General features: G+C 45.8%; 1 protein-coding gene across 1 annotated transcript in view; it reads left to right on the top strand.

Moving 5' to 3' along the window:
- Window positions 1–1,833: 1,833 nt before the first annotated feature.
- CABLES1 (Cdk5 and Abl enzyme substrate 1) overlaps window positions 1,834–23,025 on the top strand; it is a 69,974-nt gene continuing 48,782 nt past the window's right edge. The window contains exon 1 of the mRNA XM_058807275.1: window positions 1,834–2,351. Within this exon, the coding sequence (XP_058663258.1) occupies window positions 1,834–2,351 (518 nt within the window). The remainder of the gene's footprint in view (window positions 2,352–23,025) is intronic.

A 23,025-nucleotide genomic window follows, 5' to 3' on the forward strand; every position in this document is an offset into this window, starting at 1 on the left:
CTTACCCACTTTCCATCCAAATGATCCATCCTTGACATGCCACAGGGACAGGCACAGAAATACCCTCTGGTAAGAAAGAAAAAAGCAGTGTAAACCTCAAGAGAGCAGGCTGAAATGAGAATGCCCATCTCAAAATAGCACTCACCTACCTCTCTAAGAAGGTGTGTCATGGAAAACATCTCTTTCCTCCATCATTTCCCTTCCATTTCTCACTGCTCCTGCTCAGGATGCTGCCCATGCAGCGTCCCTTACCAAAAAAGTATCACACACCCAGTATAAACTTGGGAGTTATGGTACTCAGTGTTAGTAAAGGCCAAAGGTTCAGAAGTAAATCCGAGTCAGAGTGTGATTCTAAGATCTTTGAATGTTCAAAATATCACTTTTGAGAGAAACACATATCTGGGTCCAAACCGTCCTCTAACAATGGGATCAGGTTCTCCTTTCTGATCAATCTTTTTTTTTTTAATCATCAAATTAGCAAGGTTTTGATAAAATTGTAGGAGACATCACAATATTTTGTGACAGTTTGGGATGGCTTGTGAATCATCCACCAGCTATAACTGGAATGCAATACAAGCCATTGTAATGCTTTATTAAGAAAGCGCGTGCTGCTATCTTGCGACAACCATATGTTCCTCTGTTTGTATGTATCTGTTATCCAACCCTTACATAAGCCCTTGATGAAATTATCATCACAGGACAAGCATGCTTATAGCACGGTTGAGTTGATCACAATAAAGTAATGAAGGAATGGAGGAGCTCGATGCTGAGGTGGACTGGCCACCCGCCTTGGCAGGCCACAGCGGCAGACGGTGCAGACCTGCAGTCAGCTCTGCTCAACAGCCTTCTCTTTGGGGACGACACGAATACAGATATTTGGGGCTTGGGCTACATGCCCTTTTGGGAAAGAGTGAAGCAATGTGCTTTTTCTGGTGCAGGAGAGAGGGAAGGGCTGGGGACGGAGTTGAAGGAAAGGCTGGGGAGGAGATTGATTGCTTTAACGTTTTAGAGAACCCGTGAGATGTTACTTTCACACACAGAGGCACTCGCACGCCTCAGACGGCAGCAGGGGCAGCGGGGGACCGGGACAGCCCAGGTTTGCCGCCCCGCAGAACGCACCGTCGGCACCCAAGCGCATCCCCGGGGGCCGCTCCCCGTCCCCGATTGTCCTCCGTGCCCACCGGGCACTACAGCGCCTGCCCCGGGCACCAGCCCCCGCCCGGGAAAACCGGCGGGCAGCGCCAGGGCCACTTGGCACGGCACGGCTGCATCCCGGTGCTGCTCCCAGTGCTGCTCCCGGGGCCGCAGACGGGCCGGGCCGGGCCGAGCCGCAGCCCCCGGTCGGGGCCGCTCTGTGCCGGGCTCCGAAGGCCATGTGCCGAGTACTACGGGCACTGACTCCACCTTCCTCGGCTCCCGCCCGCCCCCACGCATCCAGGAAGGGAAAAAGAGGAGGAGGAGGAGGAGGGAAGGGGGTGAAAGGGAAGGAAAAAAAAAAAAAAAAAAAAAGAGAGAGGTTGAAAGGAGGGAGCTCGCCGAGACCCACCCTTCTCCCTCCTCCTCCGGGCTGCTGGCCGGGCTTTTGTTTTCCTCCAGCGCCCCGTTTCCCACACGTGATTGCCGTGTTATTGCACAGGGCGCTCGGCGGCGCGGCTGCTGCACCTATAAATACGGAGCGGGCGGGCGGCGGGGGCCCGGGGCAGCGCGGCGCGGCCGGGCGGAGCGCACCCCTGGGCACCCCCATGCACCCCGCGGCGCCCCTGCCCCGCCGCCCGCCCGCCTGACGGGCCGGCAGCGAGAGCCAGCGCCGAGGGGAGGGGGAGCCGGCCGACAATGGCGGCGGCCGCCACCGCCGCCAGCCCTGGCAGTCCCGCCGCCGGGCCCCTGCCGCCGCCGGCGGAGCCCTGCCCCAGGAAAGCGCCGCAGCCGCCGCCGCTGCAGCCGCCGCCGCCGGCACGCAGCGACCCCCGCCGCAGGCAGGCCGCGCTCTCCTTCCTCACCAGCATCTCCCTCGACGGGCGGCCCCCGCCGCCGGGCAGCGACGGCCCCGCCGCCCGGCTCCGCCAGGCGCAGCCGCCGCCGCGGCTGGGCAGCCCCCCGGCGGCGCCCGCCGAGCCCCCGGAGGAGGAGGAAGACGACGAGGAGGAGGAGGACGCCTTCGCCGCGGTGCAGGTGCCGCCCGCCGTGTTCCTGGGCGCCGCGGCGGCGGGGAGCCGCGGCCGCCTCAACTCCTTCACGGCGGGGGTGCTGCCGGCGCCCTTCGGCCGCACCAGCCCCCAGGGCAGCATCGGCGGCAGCGGGGAGCTGGGGCAGCCCGGCCCCGCCGCCGCCTTCGAGCTGCAGCGCTCCCGGTAAGCAGCGCCGCGGGGATGAGAGATGCTCGGCATGCGGGGATGAGGGATGCGCAGGATGGCGATGGGCTCGGTACGGGCGGGCACGGCCGGGGGAAGCCGTGGGGAGAGGGAGGCCCGAGAGCCGCGGGGCGGGAGCTCCCTCCGCGGGGCCGGCCCCGCTGCCGTCCGCCCGGGGCAGCAGCAGGAGCAGGGATGTGCGGGCGTGCAGGGGCAGGTCCGCCGAGGTGCCCAAGCCTCCCGGGCGGCAGCAGCCCGTCCGTCCGTCGGTCTGTCCCGCCTGGGCGCGAGCGGCTGAAAGTTTCCCTGCCGCTCAGCAGTGCGGGCGTGCGGCTGCACAGCGCCGTGCCCGCCGCAGCCCAGCCCAGCCCCGCCGCACAGCCGCTGTCACCCCGCGCTCCCGGCTGGCGGCGGGTTCAGCCCGCCGTGCTGCCTGTCCTATGGACATCAGGCTGGGAACCGGCTCTGAGTTAAGTGAGCTGTAGCCAGGTCTGGTAGCCCGCAAGGGGGAAGGAAATCTTTGCATGGAAGTCGCGGATTACGGTGCGAGCGCATGGTTCATAGCAGCGTCTCGCTACCACCCTAAATAAGCTCTTTATCTCCAAGCACTTTGTTCTTCTGGGTCGTTTCTCGCCGCCGGGTACTCTTTTGCCTTTTAATTCCCAAAGGAACAACCTCACCTGCTTCAGCTCTCAAGCTGAGACTTCTGGCTAAGACGGTACAATCATGTAAAAATGTGTGAATGCCTGTGGATACAGAATCACCTTCCTTCACTTCCTCAACAACATACTCAGATATCAAAGACGGAGGGGGGGAAGAAGCTGGAGGAAATGACTGTGCTCCCCAAGCCCACATCGGCAGCCACTCCCACATTCCCCATTTGCCACACTCCCTCCTTGTTTCTCCCTTGGACAAATAGGTAGACTTTGAGTCACATGTTGTTGCAAGGGTTTATAAGGGTAATTGAGCATAGATCGCTGTAGAAAAGTCCCTTTCAAAACCAGCCAGCTTGGAGAAATTGGAAGTATTCCAGGGGAAAGTTATCTTAGCTGCATGCCCCACTGTTGGTTGTTTGTTTTTCCCCCTCCCCCCCCTTCCATCTGGGTTGTATTGGTGGCTTTTTTGGGCCCCTTTTCAGGTGCTGTGCTAGAGGGAGCCCCACCTTCCCAAGCAGCGTGCCTGCTGGTGAGTTACCACCCTTCTTCTCCCAGTCATGTGTCTCTCAAAACATTTTCTGCAGTGACAACCCTCTCATTGCTCCGTGGATCAACTGCACAGCTGTGTCACACACACACACACACACACACACACACACACACACTCTCGTGCATTTCACTCTGTGATGTGATTCTGCCCACAGCCTTGTGGGGGAGAAGTGACCCACAGACCATGATTTGGGAAGTGCTTTTCTACTCTTGAACTAAGCATTCCAGAGACTGGGTTCTTCTCGACCTTCTACTTAGTGAGTTTATTATTGATGCAGGACTCCAGTATTAATTTTCTTGATTCCCAGGGATCATCCTTGGTTTTTGTTTCTTGCATGCTTTGATCTTCTGCTTGGTTCTGGGAAGGATGCTTAGATCTCACTGATATCACTTCACTTAGCCCTTCCTCTCTCTTCCAGTTATTTAGTCCCCTTGCTCCTTCTCCCCACTTTCTGAAGGTTTTGTACAGCTACCTATGTGGGGTTTTTGGTTGGTTTGGTTTTTTTATTACATGAGAACAGAGTGGAGTTTAAGAGGGAAAGGTAATTACTGTCCTTGTTTACAACCTAGAAATCCAGAGTCTTGCAAGTTCAGTTGTGCTGCTAGCATGCAAACAAACTGAATGGATAGTCCAAGTCCATGGCAAGGGAAGTCACCTAAGGAAACCTTTCCAGGATGCTCCTCCACTCCTAGGGTGGCTGTCATTTGTGCTGCATAATTTCTTGTGATGCAGGCTGCAAGGGAAGTGCTGGTCTTCTCATATTGTTTTGTTTTCCTGAGAGCTGGATTCAGTTGTGGTGAAGACTTTGCAATACTGCACTGACAAGTATGAGGCTCTCCGTTGTAGCACTGGTGCAGGAGAGCTCTGGATAGTGTCCCCTGCCTTTGCTGGCTGTCCTGATGCTGCACATGTGCAGTCCAGGACAGAATTTCCCTTCAATAGATCTCTTTCTGTTCTGGGAAAAGTGTATATTTTTAAACACCGGGAACGGGCAGCTGCAGACCACAGAGCTTGCACAGAGCGTGAGCAGCTCATGTTCTTAATGAAAAGGTGTGGCAGGAGCTCTGGTTGCTGGGTTCACCCCTGCTGCACAGAAGTTAAATCACAGGCATGCACCGGGCTGGCACAAGCCCAAGAACAGAGGGTTGCCGCAGCCCTTCTGCTGCTCTCTTAATGGAGAGGAAGGAGCCAAATCCCCCGCACACAGCCAGCCCTTCTCAGGGCGACAGGGTGAAAGTCACAGCACTTGCCTAGGGACAGGCATTAGCTCATCTGAAGGATGATGCAGGGAGGAAAATTAGATTTTTTTGGTAGTTCACGTGTGCACTGGCTGCCTTTCCTCCCACCCTTCTGCTCTCCTTGCAGTGAGTGAGCTTGAAATTGAATTTGAGGAGTTGTTTGACAGACGAGTCCTGTGTGCTGAGACCCAGAAGTTATAACATGAAACCTTCTTCTGTTACAGTATCAGGCAAGACAGGTTGCCTTATGTTGTTATTTTTATTTGGTTTTCAGAAACCATTGTGAATGTATAATCAGAGTTCCCTGGTTTTTTTGTTTGTGTTAGCAGTTTCTATAATTGCATACTAGTTTATATTTAACAAGGTTATCATTAACGTGGTTTGGGTTTGTGTTCTATGTGTGTTCACAAGAAACAAACAATACAAAAAAAGGAACATGGAGCTTCTAGCTGCTTGGAGGCTAGTATGTAATTATATGTAAATGGCAAAAAATAGGCTTGTTCAGAGGTTGGCTGGTTGGTACCGAAGGCTCCTGTCTTCCTGCAGGTGTTTATTTCAATTTGTGGTGAATAGGTGGACAAGGACATGAGTTTATTAGAAGCTAGGGCCAGGATTTCTTTCATGTGAAATTATAATTCATTTTAATAGCATTATCTGAAATTAGTGAGGACTTCTGTGAAGCCGGGTGTCAGCAACAGAGGTTTAAAATAGTTGCACATCCTGTGTATTAGAGGATGGTCCAGGTACCTGGTTTTGTTTATGCCTAGAATTCTTCTTGCCGTAGTTTTCTTTGGGAAAAATATTGCTGTTTCCATATGTGAAGTTTCCTTCTCCAGTGGGACAGGTGGTAAGAAACAAGCACATGCTCTTTTTTTTGTTGTTTGGTTTTGGATTTTTTTCTGTTTTGCTAAGGAAGCGAATTGGTGATTGGATTTGGAGTTCAAATGTTGCTTACAGTTTAATTTGTCTGTGCCACCACCATGTCAGGTTTGAAGGCAGATGGGCAGAAGAATTTCTTCTGTGAGCAGCAGGTGCTGGGAAGCAAGGAGGGATTATCTGCTGAGTAATCACTGAGGAGGGGTCCACTCAGAAGGACACTGAGGTTATCATGGTCCAAATAGATTTTTCTTCAGAATTTACTGACCTACAATATACCTCATTTCCTGATTAATTCTAAAATTAATTTACAATTAGTAAAGCTTGTGAAAATTCAATTTATTTCTACCTATTAAAAGGACATAGATGCATTTGGTTTGCAAAGTTCAGTGGGTTGTTAGTGCTGGAGGAAGCCCCCAGGATACTGAATGCTGCCATTAAGTATTTGTGATGGAGGGCTGAGAGGTCAGAATCCAGTTCTGCATGGCCCTGGGCAGGCAGGCAGTGCAGTGTCAGCCCACAGCAGAAGGTGCCTCCAAACTGGACGCGCAAGAGACAAAAGAAGAGTCTCTCAGAAACAAGAGTCTCACAGGCAGAGTCCTGAAAGGGGAGCAGAACAAAGAGTTGGGGGCACCCTCCACCCTGTGGGGTCATCCCAGCATCAGGAGGTGGCTTGTGAGCTGCTGGAAACACATTAGCCCTTTGGTGTGTGATGGACACTCTGCTATTCACTGAACCTAAAGCCCTTTGGGCAGCCTGAATTTCAGAATGATGTATACAAGCATAGCATGAAAACAGTGATTTAATGGTCTGAGAAGTCAGTGGGAAGTGCACATGCTAAACAAAGTCTTTTCTTAGGTGTGTGACCTTGTATACCACGGATAGCTGCTGGCTCTAAAGAAAGGGATGCTTGTTGACCTCAGCTGTGACTTCAGGAGGCTGAATTCCTGTGCCTCCCTGAAGGGGGAATGTTCAACAGCAGGGTTAAGGCTCAGGTAGTAAGGGCTGTTTCAGTAGTAGCACACAGTCTGCAAGCTCCATGAGTCCTGAAAGGAGCACGTCCTTCAGCACAAGCACGCTGAGAGGCTGGGTCCTCACGCTCACCATGAGCTGTGCAGGGGCACTCACTGATGCTGCAGGGCTCTCTGGGCTGTGCAGGGGCACTCACTGATGCTGCAGGGCTCTCTGAGCTGGGCATGTGCTGAGCATGGCCAGCCCCACATTGCAGGGACTGGCTTTCACCACTGCTGGTCTCTGCCAGTCATTTCCCTTGCTCAGGGCACAGGTGTTTGTGCCTCCCTCTGCTACTTCCTTTGAAACTGGTGGAAATGGGGTCATCTTCCAGGTGTTAGCTGAAGCTGACCAGTGGTTGAGAAGTCACTGGAGTAGGATGGCACACACATGGATGCACACCATAGATGCAGCACCCTTGTTCCCTTAGTACACAAGCTTTTAAAACCAAATCCCACAGGAATTGGCTCTGGCGTATTTTAGGTTCTTATTATACTATTTAGTGAGCATCTCTGTCAGATAAAAAAGGTTAATATTCATCAGACAAGGAAAAGAACCCCTTTGCTGTCAATTCTGAAGAGTAGAACAGTGGGACAGAACATGGTGTTCATGAGTACTAGGGAATTAATTAGAGAGCTTCACGGAAGGACAGAGGCTGAGAGGCAGCTGTGTCTGCCAGAGCCTCAGGACTGTGCAGGTTTCAGAGTGAGTCAGCCTTGGAGCTGGACAGGTGAGAGGGATATTCCTGTGTGGGTGCACAATAACCCCTGTGAGGAGACCTGAGCTGGTAACACATGAAAAGTCCTGTGTGCCCTCACTGGCTGCCAATTCAAAGCTTCCTAGGTCCAGCCATACCTTGGGAGGTGGTGTGGTTATACCACACTGGTGTGCAGTGACCCCTCATTAGCTGTCAGGGGAGCAGAAGGAGCAAATTTCAGCAGGTTTGCTTATGTGGTGGGTGCATTTCCACTACCTGATCTTTCTTTTCACCCTTTTCTTCACCAGCAAATCTCCTGTGCAGGCAGCCAAACTGGGTCTGCCTTAGAAGCCTGCTACACAGCTGTTGTCTGCACATTAGTAGTGTTGAAAGCACCTTGAAATGGTGAAGATTGGTAGCAGCTGTGTGAGTCACTAGCCCTCCAGACCATGACAAAAACAGTTCCATGGTAGATAAATAGGATAATGACAGATCATAGTTTGATGATAGCTTTTGAATATGAAGTGTGCTTTAGTCTGCAATTATTATGACTTTGAGAATTCTTCTGGTGGAAGATACTGCTTAGCTTGGAGCAGTTGAAAACACCTAAAACACAAATATGAGGTTGCCAAGTGTGATCTCTGAAAAGAGAAAAAAACAATCCTCTAGTAATTCTGTGATTTCCTTGTTTCGAAAAAGTAGATATCAGCTGGGCTGTCTGCGGACTCAGTAGTGCAGTATGATGGAAGGTAAAGATGAGAAGAACCAAATCTTGATTTATTTATTTTCTTTTTATTTTCTCCCCTCTGATTTCAGCTGTACTACTCTTGTAGTGTAAGTTCCCCACTACACAAATGAAAAGACTACTCTTTATAATTTAACCAAAAAATGCAGAAGTTGGTTTATATGTTGGGACTTGGATACCCTGAAGCTTCTGTAGGCACCAGCTTGTCCCTTACGAAGCGTGGGAAAACAGATTCTATTTGCAAATGGGACAAGCTGGTGTCTACAGAAATCTATATGCAAATATCCACAGAATTCACCCCTGAACATTTGCCAGTACCTCTGAGGGTGTGCTCAGCCTTTATGACAAACTCTTTTCTGGACCCAGAATTGCTATGGATGGCTGTGGGGCTGCCACCAGATACCAGACTTAGCAACGCAGCAGGTGCAGCAAGACACAGAGCTGGCTCTTTTCACAACCAACTGAAAAAACCCTTGCCAGTTTGCTGTGAGAAGTATTCTTTCTAGAAAATGGAAATGACATAATTTGGCATATGGAGAGTATCTGCTTGCTGGCCTGTCGTTTGCAAATAGCATGCTGAGAAATTTAAGGAATGGTATTTGTTTTCATAGGAAGGGCTTTCAGAAGTTTTCAGGGTTTTGTGTTTATTTTTTTTCTGGTTTTGTTTTCTTTTGTTTTTTTTTTATTTTTGGGGGTTTTTTGTCTGTGTGTGGGGTGTGGGGGGATTTGATTGTTTAGTGTTTTGGGAGGGATATTTTCACTCCAAAGGTAGGGTAGAGAGCCTGGTCAGGCATTTAGCAGAAGAAAATTTAATGGTAGTTGGAGAAAATGTGATGTGCTAGTGGGAGACTTCCAGGACTCTTGTGATTTGCTTTTCAGTGTGCAATATGCAGATGTAGGGGGATACGTATTTAAGAAGCTGAGAGGTTCCTTCACAAGAGCTACTGTGTTATGTTCGTAGCAACTGCTTTCCTGTCATCAATGCTAAATGTATTTTCTGTTCTCATTTCAAAGCCAGCACTGCTTTTAGGAGCAGTGTTTCAGGGTGTTTACCTAAGGAGGGTTTTTTGTTGTGGAAAATTGAGAAGTGAATAAGTAGTGAAGCAAAGACTACTTCTTTTCTAGAAAAAGTATTTTTTAAAAAAATAACCTTTCACCTCCTCTGTGAATATAAAGCACAATTGCATGTTCTTAGCAAGCAGTGATGTTTTCCCCTGTGCTGTTACAGATCAGGCTAGCAATTTTGTGAAATTGAGGTTTGGGGAAAGATTCACTTACCACAATTGAAATGTTTTCCACTCATTGTCTTGAATGACAGAAGAAGGTATGTCCTCTCTGACAAGAGAATCTGAAAAGCCTGGGCTGTCTGTTTGCTTATATATAAAACTGCTCAGTTAAATCAAGCACCAGTGTATGATGTTTTCCTAGTAAGTAAATCTCTGCAATATCAGGGATTTGACTCTATAGTATTGGTGGGATTAAAAATGGAAAGCTAGAGAAGTTTATCATAATTTTTCAGTCAACAATGGGTTGTATTTTGGTGCTCCTAGAGATAATCATATTACCAAGGTAAATATGATTAAATTTTCGAATCTACATGCTGTCAAGGCAAATCAGACATAGGCACATTGATTTGTAGGTAAAGGCATTAAAAAGAAGCATACATTTTCCTGCAAAGGGAAAAAAAATCCCCTCATTGTGTAACAGGAAAAATCTGTAAGGTGGCATTATGACTTCTTTCTGCACCATGTAGCTGGAACTGAGCTGTATGAAACAAACAGGGATGAAGCTCTTGAGCTTGCTTTTCCCTTTCTCTGGGTTTTGGGTGGGATGCTGGGCCCCAAGAATTCATCAGTGCCTCTGGGTTAGCAGCCTGCTTGCACTAAGCTGTATTTTTCTGCCATCCATGTGCTGTCTGCTGTGTGTGGCTTCACCTGTGACTCTGCAGGTCATACCTGCAGATTTTTTGTGTATGCAAGGGACAGAGAAGTGATACTGGGATGTGGTGGTGGTGCAGCCTCAGTAGGTACCAGCCACAGGCACTGTTGCTGTCCTTCTTGTTGCTTGTGTCTTCTGTAGTGTGGCAAGGCTGGTGAGAGCTTTCTCTCTATCTTCTCCCTTCTGTGGGGCATCATTTCCTTTTCCATTCCAGGATGAAGAAGGAGTCACTGCAGGTGGCTATCAGGGTTAGTAACTCCCAGGAGTTACTAAGGAGATTGAATGGACAAATGTCCATCAAATGGAAGGCTCTAGCATTTCCAGCATCATTGTTTCTGGTCGATCTGCCATGGGCGGAAGTGCAGGGAGATGTCCCAGCCCTCCAACACGGCTGCATGACACAGAGGTTCATCCCCCAGAAAGGGGAAAGAAGTCAAGAGACCCCAAACTGGGTTCTCTCCCTTTTTGACAGGAGGTGTACATGCTGGCAGAGTGGCATGGATTTAGTTTCATCATGATTGAAGGGTCAGATATTATTACCATTGCTTTTTACAGAGATAACTCACAGCACTGGAGCAGTCTGTTGCCCACTGCAGCTGCTAGCAGAGAAGTGGATTCTACTTCCAGCCTTGTGGTGTGCCCTTAGAAGGGTGCAAGCAGCACAGCTTCACCAGCCTGCTTCAGAAAGAGGGCTGCTGAATTTGAGTTTCCTGGGTGCATGGTGCTGGAGGAGGGGAGAGCAGAGCCTCACTGCCCCAAGGAGATGGGATGCCTTTGGCACTCAGGAAGGACCACTGTGGCAACTGGAGGGTTGTCTGGTTTCATGCTGTACCTCCAGCACATGTAGGGATGGAGAAAGGGGAGCTAGGGGCTGAAATGTCACATAAGGCCCTTTGCCTTCAGGCCTGCTGGGATAATTTACACACATTTGCATATGCACAGGTGCAGCCCATACCTACAGTTCATTAAGCTCTCATTGCCCCCTGTTCACAAGGATATGTTCTAGGCACCTGCCCTCCCCACCCCACTGTACTCAGCCTGTGTGAAGGTGGAGCATAAAGCAGAAGCTAGATGTCAGCTGTGGTCTGAACTGTGTCTTGAAGATATCTTTTTGGGGTTTTAACTCACCAACTTTATTCCTTGTGTTTTGTCAAACTTTATTTTCCTGTTGCTTCTGCACCTCTGTTAGTACCTACACACAAAGGAGATGAATTTCCTCCTTTTCCAGTCAAGGTTGCAATCAGCTCCACCCAGGCAAATGCTGGGTGACAGAAGTACTGCCCACGTGTCCGTGGGGTGTGGTGGATGGGCACAGCAGGGAGTGAAGTCCTCAGAGGTGACAGCTACTTGAAAATGAAGACACCCATCTTGATACCTGGGACGTGGGCACAGTTGAGGAGGTTTGGTAGTTGCAAGCACGCTCTGCAGTTCCCTGAATTTAGTTAAGTGAATGATACCATCTCTGACTAGAAAACATGGAGGTGTCTTTTTGGGTAATAGGAAGAGAGGCAAAACAGCTTTCAGGTGCTACAGTGCAAAGTGCAGTTTAATGGCTTAGGTAGGTGTGTCATGTAGGTGCTGCATCAGGTTATGTAAAAAGGTGTGGAAAACTCTCCATCTACTATTAATAGACTTGGAAGTGTGGCCTTTAAAACACAAAGGGTTGTGTTTGTATTTTTAAAAGTACAAGTTGAAGTAAGCCTCTGTCTTCAGCATTGTGGAACTTCCTTAATTTTTTGAGGCTGTTTTCCTAAAGCAAAACTGGGTTCAATTTTTAATTGATGGCGTTCACTGCTTTGTAGAATCCCATCTTTTAGCATAAGCTAATCCAGACGAAGTGGCAGCTCAGAGGTGGTTGCTTTAAAAGGCAGAATTATTTACAGCAGAACACAAAGTGCCACTCTCAAGTACCTCCATTGTGACCTTTGAGATTTATTTGGAAAATCCGTATTTTTCCATGTGCATGTACTGCCTCAAGACAAAATATTCTCCTATTTTAGAAGGCACTCCAGGTACTGCAGAACTTGAGAGCAGCCTCACAAGTAGCAAGTGACTGCACACATTTGTTTTAAGGAATAGACTTCATTGTCCCAGGCTTTTTGCTTCTGTTGATTTTAAAGAGATTATTAGAAATACTAGTTTCTTGTTTGTTCGTTAGTTTCATTATTGATGTTAGGCTATTCAAATCAAAGACAGTGGTAGGGTGCAACAGGGAGCAACTTTGAGCAGATATGTTTGAAAATAAAAACTGCAAACTGTATGAATTTGCCAGCACCCTTGAGCAGGCACTTGCAAGGCAGTGTTTTCTGTTGCTGCCTTCGTGCTCTGTGGGAAGGTTGAATAGATGATGTGAATGGAAATGTGTATTTTCTTGCAGGGTGTTTGTGAGCTCGCAGGCGTCCTTCTCCTGGAAGATGTAGCGTTGCAGCAGGAGCGAGGATGTTTTCCCAGTGCAGTACCGGTGCTGTGCTCAGTGCTGTACAAAATGCCATTACTCCTCCCTGTTCCTTGGTGCTAAGCCCCAAGCCCAAGACCTGTTTAGTGCAGTAGGGCACTGCAGAAGGGTGTGGGTTGTAACTGGAATTCACTCCCTTGAGGAGGATGGGCTGAGAGCAAAGAGGCTGGCGTGAAAAAGTGCTTGTAAGCCACTGCCTGTTTGCAAGGATCAAGGCATCTGAAAACGACCAACCTCTGCAGTAATTGCAGGGTTGCTCAGGTACAAATGAGAACAGGATTAGACCTGTCTTTTCTATTTTGAGTGCAGAGGTAGTATTTCCAACCCTTGGAGCGATTGCATATCTTGAATATCTTACTGGATAAATGAATGTGATAGCAACACTCAAGGGTGGCACGGTCTTTTGTGTAACTGGCACTAACCTTGCAGTTCTTGCAGTTCTTTGTTTTGTATGATTCCCCAGGAATATTTCAACACAGTCTTGCCTGGTTTTTTATTTGCTTTTTTTTGGGTTTTTTTGTGTCATTTTCATATGTTAGAAGAAGCTGTCTTTTGAGAGGCTCTTGACCCTCATATCCACTTTCCAAGATGAGGGGTTATGGTAGTGAAAACTTGATTCACATCCCTGGTGATGTGGGGAGGGAACTGTTTTCTTTTTACTGGTCAGTTGTGGACTCTCTAAATTTTAATTTTGTAATGTGGTAGATTCTGAAAAAATTGATATTATATTTTTTTATTAAGTTGTTCACATTAACAGACATATTTCCTGTCTGTTTAGTGGAAAAGGTGAAACAGGAAAACCAAAATTTCAACATTTCAAAACTGCCTTTGCACATTGATGGCAGTTTGTGAGCAGTGTAGTGGTCTGATGTCATACCCAGCATGGTTTTACCCTTGTCCAGGGCTTTTTTTAGATGTGAGCATGCAGTGACTGAGGAAGTAGTGGTTTCTGTTTGTGTGGTCTGGCAAGGGGGGGCTCATTTTTTTAATCAAAAGAAAATAAACAGCCCAATTTTATACAAAGTATAGCTGATTTCACTTTCAGTGGAAGCAATAAGGCAACATTTTACCTGTGACTTCTATGTAAGTAGCTACCAAATGAGCCTTCATGTTGTATCTCTCCAGAAATTTGCCAGGGGGAACCACACCAAGGCACAGAGGGGGAGGGTTGTGGTCTTCTCTTGGTGCTGCTGTCTGCAGCTTCTCAGCCTTGTGAGAGGCACCTTTGTGTTTCTTCCTTATCCCAGCCAGATGCAAGTGGGCTTTGGCGAGCACATCTCTGCGTTTATCTGTTCTGACCCATCCAAGCACAAAGCCATTCCACCCTTTCCTCTGTGCTAGACAAGCTCATTATTGTTCAGATCTGAGGAGGCAAAGGGTGACAGAAGCAAAACAGTGCAAGTTTTGCATAATCTGTTTTTTTTCCTGCAGCTCTGGGGGCCGTGGCCCTTGTATAGTGGCACTTTGTTCAACCTTCTTCCTTTGCAGAGACTACTGGGAACGACAGAAAATGCTGTGGGTTCTTGGGCAGTTGAAGAGACAGCAACAGAAGTGTGGTTTTGGTTCCGTATCTGGACAGATTATTAAGGTCCTGCTGCTTGAAACCGAAAAATAAAGGCATATGAATTGCCTGTTTTTCAAATAGCAGTTAGCAGATCCTGCCAGGAAAGGAAATCTTCACAGGTCTCATTGTTGCTCTGCCACAGGTATCTGAGTGCTGCTCTGTTAGCACTTGCATCCCCCATTTTACTTGTTGAATTTGTGGAGATGGTTTCCTGCTGTCAGATCGAGTATCCCAACTACCACTGCTGGCAGTGCTACCCACTGCCCCACAACCACGCCCGTGGGGGACCCTCAGCATGGGCTGCACACCCCATGTCTGCTCTCCTCCCCACTGCTGCAGCCTCCTGACGCCTCCTTGTCCTGGAAAGCTCCACCACAGGCTCATGGTGGTGACCATCAGGTTACCTGACCATCCCTTTCCTTGCTGACACTGTCCTGGCAGTCTGCAATGCTGACAGAGCATGGCAGGGGGCTGGAGCTGTCACTGTGAAAGCTTTGGATGTGCTTTTCTTCAAACAATAGCTGTGTGTCTACGTTATATTTGTTCTTATTAGTGCGATCAAGGATGTTTATTCTGTATTCAGAGCTGTATTTATGCTTTGTGAGGTGCACAAATAAGTTTTTCTGGTTTCTAAAACACAGTTTTTCCTGTCTAGAACTGCAGCAGTTCTACCCCCAAATTTCTTCTCCATTTTTTTCCCTTTCTTTTTCTTAAAAACCTTCAAACTATGTACGCTTGCTATGGTTAGGTGAAAAATTAGTTCATATATTAAAAAGAAGGGAAGGAATACTCACTCCTAGGGCAGTTTCTCTATACTCCTCTCTAATACGAGTACTGAAAAGATTTTGCATGCAAGCAGGTTCAAAAGGATGCTGAACAACTTGTATTCGTGTGTTGTTACATTGTCATCAGGATACTACTTTCTGTGTTTTACTTACCCAGGTATTACATTACATATAATTTGAAAGCTTTAAATTACCAAAAATATTCTACAGGGGGTTCATGGGCTCATACTTAAAGCAAAGACAGAGAGATTTGCGGATGTACATTTACAGATGATAAAACTTAATGTTTGGGGTAGGATTACTGTTACTTTAATTGCCTGTCTGATATCCTCCTTGGAAGATTAAGTATTTTTGGTAGCAGCTTTGTGGTCTGTACCCTGTTGGCTTAATATCTGTCAGAAAATGATGTAACTGTTACTGGCACAGGTAAAATTGAGCTTGTGTTCAGCTCCCTGGGACGGTGTTGTGAATGGGAAACTGTTGTATGTACATAATCCCATTAGTCAATATTGTTCAAAATCCTTTTTTTTTTTCCCCTTTCTCCTCTCACAACAAAGCTCCTAGGTCTGTGGTGAAGTGTTTTGTGACACATTTTTGAATGGGCCTTTTGCCCTGCATTCAGTTCTTTAATGCAAGAAGCTTTACCAGGAAACAAGAATCTCTTTCTTCTCTGTCTGTGTTTTTTCAGCTTGGGGCTGTTATGTTGAATATGCAGACAGACACACAAGTCAGATGATCTGAGATGTGTGATATTATGAGGTTATCCATTTCACATGATTAGTATCTGTACTGGAGTTGTTCGGTCTGCGTTTCATGTCTGTGCCATCTAAATATGTCTTAATCCTTTTTAAAAGATAGTTTTTTGTGTGTTTTAGCACACCCTCAAGGCTGTTATAAAGTAAATCTTCCTTGTATTATATTTAGTGCCATCTCTTGACTGAGGCAATTTTTTAAATTAGCTTTTGTAATTGATAAAAGACTGTATAAAAATAGAGCCTGATCCTGCAAACACTTACAAATATGTTCAGTCTTACTTTTCCGGGTAACTTGTTGCCTTTGACTCATAAAGACATTACCTAAAATAGTAAAATTTAGTAGTTTTGTAGTTTAGGCATGAGCCCCATCGGCTGAGGTTTCTGCAGAAATGCATCATTAGTCATGCAGTTAGCACCTTTGTTAAGAATACTGAAGTGTGTTGAGTTTTTACAGGATTTGAACAATTTATTGCTATAAGTGGCTTCTTTGCACTACTAGGCTGGTATATTTTAAAATCTTAAAGTGAAAGATTTGAGATGTTCTTGTAAATGAATGTGTGCAATTAGTTCTTGTAATACTGAAAGCTGAATGTGGCCTGCGAGAATACTGGACACTAAATCTGAAGTCTGTGACAAAAAATCATTTTTATCCAAAGTGGGGTCAAAATTAGATTTTTTGCAAGGCACTTCATGCTTTAAGTTCTTTTTAATATACTTAATCTAAGAAGACATGATGAGCTGCTATGAGGCTTTCCCCAGCTGGTTTTACCTGTAAGAGTTTTGTTGTCTGGGTAATGCTGCTTATAGAGCAAAGATTTTCTGCCTGGAGGCGCCTCTAGGTGATTTGGGGCAATTAAAAGGATTAGTGGCCCCAAAGCAGAGGCTCACTGAAGCAAATATGTTCAAAATTCCAAGATTTTATTTCACAACCCAAAGTATCACCTTAAGCTCAAATAGCTGCTGGGTTAGCCAGCAGAGAGGTCTGTCTCTGGTCTCACATTACCTACCCCACATTTAATTTTTTCAGCTTTCAGAACTACACAGCTTAATTGATTGAATGGAGTAGGGGAGCCAGATCAATATTAACCATTTTCAGGGATTCAAATTTTATTTCTTTCTGCATAAGATTTTAATATGCTTTTTCATGATGGTTGGAGGCATTAGTAACATTTCTTAGTCACATGACCTAATAAAGGGTCTCATGTCTCCTTTCCATCTTTGTGGCAGAGGAAGTTATTTCAGTATTTCCAGCTCCAGAATCTTCCAATCTATGGTGGAGACTTTTCAAAGTCAGTGGATTGTTGAGAAGAGGTGGAGATGCTCAATCTAATCCCCTTGCATTCTGCCATTTTGACAAAGTTTCTAGCTTTCAAGATTAAAAAAAAAAATATAATGTGCTCCTCAAGAGCCACATAACAGAAGGCAGAAAATGAGATTCATTAAGGATTCACAGAAATTCATGAATGTTTAATATGTTTTAGCTTTGTTTTTGTTGTTTAAACAGAGTCACAGATCTCTCATGCCTTCCACTTTCAGAGAATCAGCGATGAATACTGAATGCAGCATAAGCACATGCAGAGTCTTTTTGTATATGTTTCATAGAGATGAGGCTCTCTGGAAAATGCTGGATATCTCCATGGAAGTGGTCACAACTGTGCCCATTGCAGTGCTGCTTTTAGTGTCTGCCTTGGTCCTGCTGTCATGGGAAGATCCATCTGCTGGGGCAGCTCAGGTGCCAAAGGGTGCCCCAGGACTAGGGAGGGCTGTGTGGGGAGCTGCCTCTGCACTGGCATCTGGAGCCAGGGTAGATGTGGAACTGGAAAACAAGCCACCACACCCTAATGGTCAGCAGTGTGGTTCCTGAGTTTGTAGGAGGAGGTAGGGAAATGCAGGGGGAACAGTGCATCCTTCTGGCTGCTTGACTCTGTTCTTGCATCTTCCACCCACCCACCCAGTGGTATTTGAGGTTATGGCCTGGGTGTGTGGACAGCTTTTGTTCTCTTCTCTCAGAAACTTGTGATACTGAAGTCCATCAGGAGGGACTTCTGATTTTATTTCTTTTTTATTATTACTTTTCTTTTTCAGCAAGGCAATTACCTCCTCTTTCAAAACCACGTTCTTCTGGATGTGACCCAGGGCCACCATTGCCTGTCACAACAGAACCAGCCAGCTGTTCTGGGGCAGGCCAAATCCCCAACAGGTTGTCAGCCTGTAGTGAGATGGGGTGTCATCTCCTGCTGGATGGAGATGTTCAGATCCAGCTTGGAGCTTTTTCAGAGTTACCTGTTCTGTGGTCATACCTGCAGCAGTGCCTGTGAGTAGCTCACCGCCTGCTCTTGCTGAAACTTGTCCCAGCAGCAGCTGCTGCTTTGTGGGGGCTGTGGGGCTGACAGTCCTGGCTTTGGGGTATGAACCCTGCTGCATATGGTGTCTGATTAAAATGCCTGGGTGTGGTTGAACAGTCTTTGACAATAATACATTCACTGACAATAGTGAAAGTACCTTGAAAACTGAGCAGTGGCACTGCAGGGTTGTCCCAGCATGTTTTGTCAGGCTGGGACAAACAGCTGCCCCTTGAACTTGTGAGCCTTATTTATAAGAATTTCTCTCTAGTTGTTGCTGTAATCTGTGAATCGGAATAAAGTCGTATCTCCTCCTGAATATTCATGAACTTAGGCAATTCCATGGCCAGCTTCCCAGTCCATAGCTTGGGAGCTTGGTATTACTGAATTTCCTTTCAGTTTCTGATTTTTTATGTATGTATGGTCTGTCAAATCATTTGTCCATGGAGTCAGAAGTTAGAGTGAGCATCTTTGAGATGAAGATAAGTATTTTTAAAATTTAAGACTTGTTTCTGTGGAAAGTTTAATGGACTTTTTGTTATGCTCTGGAGTAGTTCACTGGGCTTCAAATGGGAATTAAAACTAAATGCTGGGAGTGACAGTTGTTTTTGCACAGGATTCTGCAGCCCAGCAAAAGATGCTGGTTCAGCTCCCCAGCAAAACTGGCAGGGACAGGGTAGATGATTTAAAAGGGTAAAGGAGGATAAGGCTTTTTTGTCCATCATTTTACAGGACAGAGGAAAAGAAAGTATCTCCTGTTACATTCTATGTATAAAGTGGAGATCAAAGCTTTCAGAAGAAATACCAGGTTGGGAAGGGGAAGCAGCTGTTTCCTTCTTCCTTCCACTTTCCTCTTCACTTCCCTGTCCTCCCTCATAGCTGGGAGGATCTCAGAATGCTGCAGAGATTTGGGCTCAAGACTTCTGTGGTGAGATGTGGATTGTGAGAGTGGTTGGGGGATATGGCTTCATGTGATTTTTCCTACATTTGCATTAAGTGCAGAGCTGGGGACACCGTTCCTGAAGCCTGCCCCAGAGCGGTGGCAGTTGTGGTGTCATCCTTGTGCTGCCGTGGGAAACTGAAATTTCATTGACACAAAGTGTCTCTTGACTGTTCCTCTTTAAGAATAGGATAGATAATTTGGTGTTCCCTGGTGAAACCTTGCCACCTCCAAGTGTTTGATTACTTTGCAAAATAATTTGAAACTTTTTTGTTCCTTTTCTGTCCTCCACTGGAGGACAGCAGTAGCAGAATACCTCCTGCTCCTTCTCTAGTTACAGCTTGGAACTAGCAGCTGAAACGATTTCTAGGGAATAAAATTGAGGGGTAATAGAGGATAGAGAACAGCATGGCCATGCTTCATATGTTATCTGTGATGCCTAACAGAGCTGCTTTAATAGAAGACAATTCTTCTCTGCTGTCCTTGTGTTAGCAGGACACAATCCTACAAGAAAAAAATTGGATAAGTGAATATTAATTAAATCTGTCATTAATTATCACCAGAGCAGACTGAGGAGAATTGGGTTGCATTTTCAGTGGATTTAAACATAACTTTGCTTATGCAATCCTGTTAAAAATTGTTGAAATATGTCACTGAGAAAGCTCATTATATTTGCTATATAAAGATTACGACTTTTGAGGGAGATTAAAGTTTTAGCAGCGGCCGCTGTCTTTCTTGTGGCCACAACAGCGACCTGTTAAATGTGGAGCAGGGGGAGGAAGCTGTGGGTAAGCCAGATTTTCTGTCTGTCTGGAAGCACAGCTTTTAAAGCTGTTAAGCCAAACCAGAGGAAACTCTGTGAACTTTTTTTCAGAAAGCAAAATTCTTCAGAAAGGAGGCATGCTCAAATAGTGGGAAACATTCTTTTGTTTTCCTGAGTATGTATCTTTTGTATCATAGGTATCATAGATGAAAGTGTATATAAAAAGAAAATAAAATCTAATAAAACATTGGCTTTGGGCAAATCAAAATGCTCTGTTCCCCATGAAATAGGAGATTTTTTGATGTGAATTTTGATGATTTTTTGCTGTGAATAGTGTCAAAAATAAAAGCAGAAAGTGGGAGCTGGGTGCACAAGGAGGCAGGGCTGCCTTGGCTCACAGCTTTGGTGTGCTGGGATGTGTCTCAGGGGGCTGCTGTGCAGACACTGCCCTGCAGGGTATTTTATTCACCCCAGGCTGCACTTGCTCCAACAAGTCATCTGCCAGTCTGAGTTAAAGCAGTGTCTGCAGATCGATAGCTCTAATTAGACACAAGGCACCTGGTGTAACAGTGATTAAAAATAAGAAACATTATGACTAGTTATTGTACAACTTGCTAGAAACCACTGTATAATGATGGTACATTTGCCATCAGATTAGGTCATGAAGCAGCTTTACTGCAGCTTGGAAAATCAGGATCAAAAATAGTCCTCTGATTAAAACTTGAGCTTTTGAAAGCTCTTCAGAGAAGAAAGATATGCAAATGCAGATGTATGGGAGAAATTAAGCAATCTGGATATGCATGATTCTTGAATTTAAAGAGAGTAATTGATGTAACCACTGTGCTACTCATTTCTCACAGTCACTCTGTCTTAATACAATTAAATGAAACATCAGAATGAGTTGCCTAAAATACAATCCATAATGGCTCAATAGATTAACTTAGGAGTTTGTGGTCATGAGCTCTTCTGCATGTACCAATGTCAGCTTGCAATGGCAGTTTTCTTGAGTTAGATTTATGAATTTCTCCCACATTTAAAAAAATCCCATAACTTTATCACATATTTATCAGCAGTCAAATAATTTCTCTTTGAAACATTTGCTTTCTGATATCCTCAGGAGTTGGTCTCCTCCTCCTTTGCCCTGTGCTGCAGCAGTATGATTCTATCAGCCTCGGGGCACCCTCAGGTCCCTTACATCCTGTCAGGCAGTTTTTAAACACTGGGAGAAAAATTATTATTTCAACCTATGGGAAAAAATTGGTTCAAAGACTGGATGTGACCAATATTAGCCACAGGCCTGTTTGGCATCTCTGTCTGTTGATCTTGAAGCAGCCCAGCCTATTCCCTGTGGCTGCTGTAGATGCTGCTCATGGCTGGGTTGAAGGAGGTGCAGTGGAGGAAGGTGTGAGCACAGCCAGCAGCTACAGGAGAACCTCCTGGGATTCAGGAACAGTTAAGCACTTCCTGTGATGTGGGGACTGTTTTGTGCTGACCCCATTGAGCACAGCAGATCTTTTCCTCCCTCACAAAACCCAAGAGAAGCTGATCACTAATTGTTTGTGTGCTTCCCTTACCTGGCTGGCTGCAGGAAACCTTCTGCTGGTGTGATGTAGGGGGTGGTAGATGGCTGAAGCAGCACGGTGCCTTTTAGTCACAACATCAGCTTATTAGTATAAATGAGGCTGTTTTAAACCAATCTGAAGCTGTAGTTTGCAGGAGGTCTTTGCAGGGGTTGACCTTTACTTTGCTTAATCTTACTCTGATGTCAGGATATTCTGCAGGTCTCCAGGGGTTAAGTTGTCCATGAAGACAGTTTCTCTGCTCATCAAGCCTGCAGTTGTGGGCTGTTCTGCATGTAAGGTTTGATAAGAGTTTGATAAGTCTTGATGGTATTCACTTCCTAAAGCCTCATACCCATTTTAGCTGAAATTCAGCACTGTGTTTGTTGACATGTGTTTAGCTGATGTTTGTTTACACCTGGCCCCAGCCCAGTTTTGTTTTAGAAGTGATGCTCTGTTGAAGCAGATGTTGCCTATTGTCTGTGACATGACTTGATTTATGCTGCTCATGAAGTGCCATGGTCATGGTGACTCCAATTGCTGCCTGCTCCCTGTGCAGCAGCTCCAGAAGCCTGAACCACCTACTAGTGTGGTCTTGGAGAGGAGCAAGGAATTACAGAACAACATAAAATCAACTGATGCTACAAGCAAGCAGTGTCCAGTAGGATGTTCCCCAAGTTCAAACACGATATGCCCCAAAGTCAGAGGTCAGCACAAGTCTCATGCTTATTCAGAAAATTCCCACAGGCTGGGCTGGAAAGGGCAGTGGTCCTGGCAGTGAGCACACTCCCTCATAGCTGGGGCAGTCACATCCCTTCCCTGTTTATCAGTGCTCCCAGTCTGAAAGGCTGATAGAAAGAGCTTCCTGATCAGCATGATAAATGGAATTTAGCATGATAATTATGTTTACAGCAGGACAGATGTACTAATGACATGTTCCCTAAAGACTTCAAATGAGCTATAAAAGAATCAAATCTCTGCTGAAAATGCTGGCAGCAGTGTTATTGATTGTGTAAGTTACAGCTGATAATTGTCTTGTTTCATTTGAATGAGACAGTCAGCTATTAATGGCTTGTGCTCTGTAATACCAAAACAGCAGACTGTGCAAAATTTGTCACTCTGGATAATATAGTTGTATATTAGCAATGTGTCCTAGTGGACATACTCTGGTGGCTAGGGATGGGAAGAAGTGTTACAGTTAATTTCTAATGCTGTTTCATCTTTTCTATCAAAATACTTGTGTATGTGCCTTCAGGAAGAGAACTACTTTTTCTTATCTACAAATTGTTTGATGTAAGACAATGCCTGCAGTAAAAAAACAAGCTCTCTTTGTGGTTATCGAGGATTGAAATGGAGAATGACTAATTAGCTGTCTTGCTCCACTTACCTCTTCCACAGTGGTGAAATGAATGAAAGTCTTACCCTTTTTTTTATGTGAGAGAGATCCCACAGATCTGTTGTGCAGATCTGTTACAGAGCATCCATAAGTGTGCAGTGGCATAGACATATATATACATATAGTAGAGACATGACCTGAAAAATCTGTTAGTAGTTATCAGGCCTGATTTTTAAAATAGCAGTAAAATGAATTTCAAATTGGAAATCATAGTAAGTATAGTACCAGGTTTACAGTTAAATAAAGGTCTTGTATGTAACTAACCAAATTCAAAACCCCACTGCTGCAAATTGAATTACTTTTTGTGACATCCGATTTCATTTGCATTCCCAAAGCACGTTTCATTTCATCTTGGGTAAGTCGAGCTGCAGATAATATCCCAGAGGAGCACAGTTCTTGTAGTC

This window comes from Ammospiza caudacuta, chromosome 1 (assembly GCF_027887145.1).
Source record: "Ammospiza caudacuta isolate bAmmCau1 chromosome 1, bAmmCau1.pri, whole genome shotgun sequence".
NCBI classification, from domain to species: Eukaryota; Metazoa; Chordata; class Aves; order Passeriformes; family Passerellidae; genus Ammospiza; species Ammospiza caudacuta.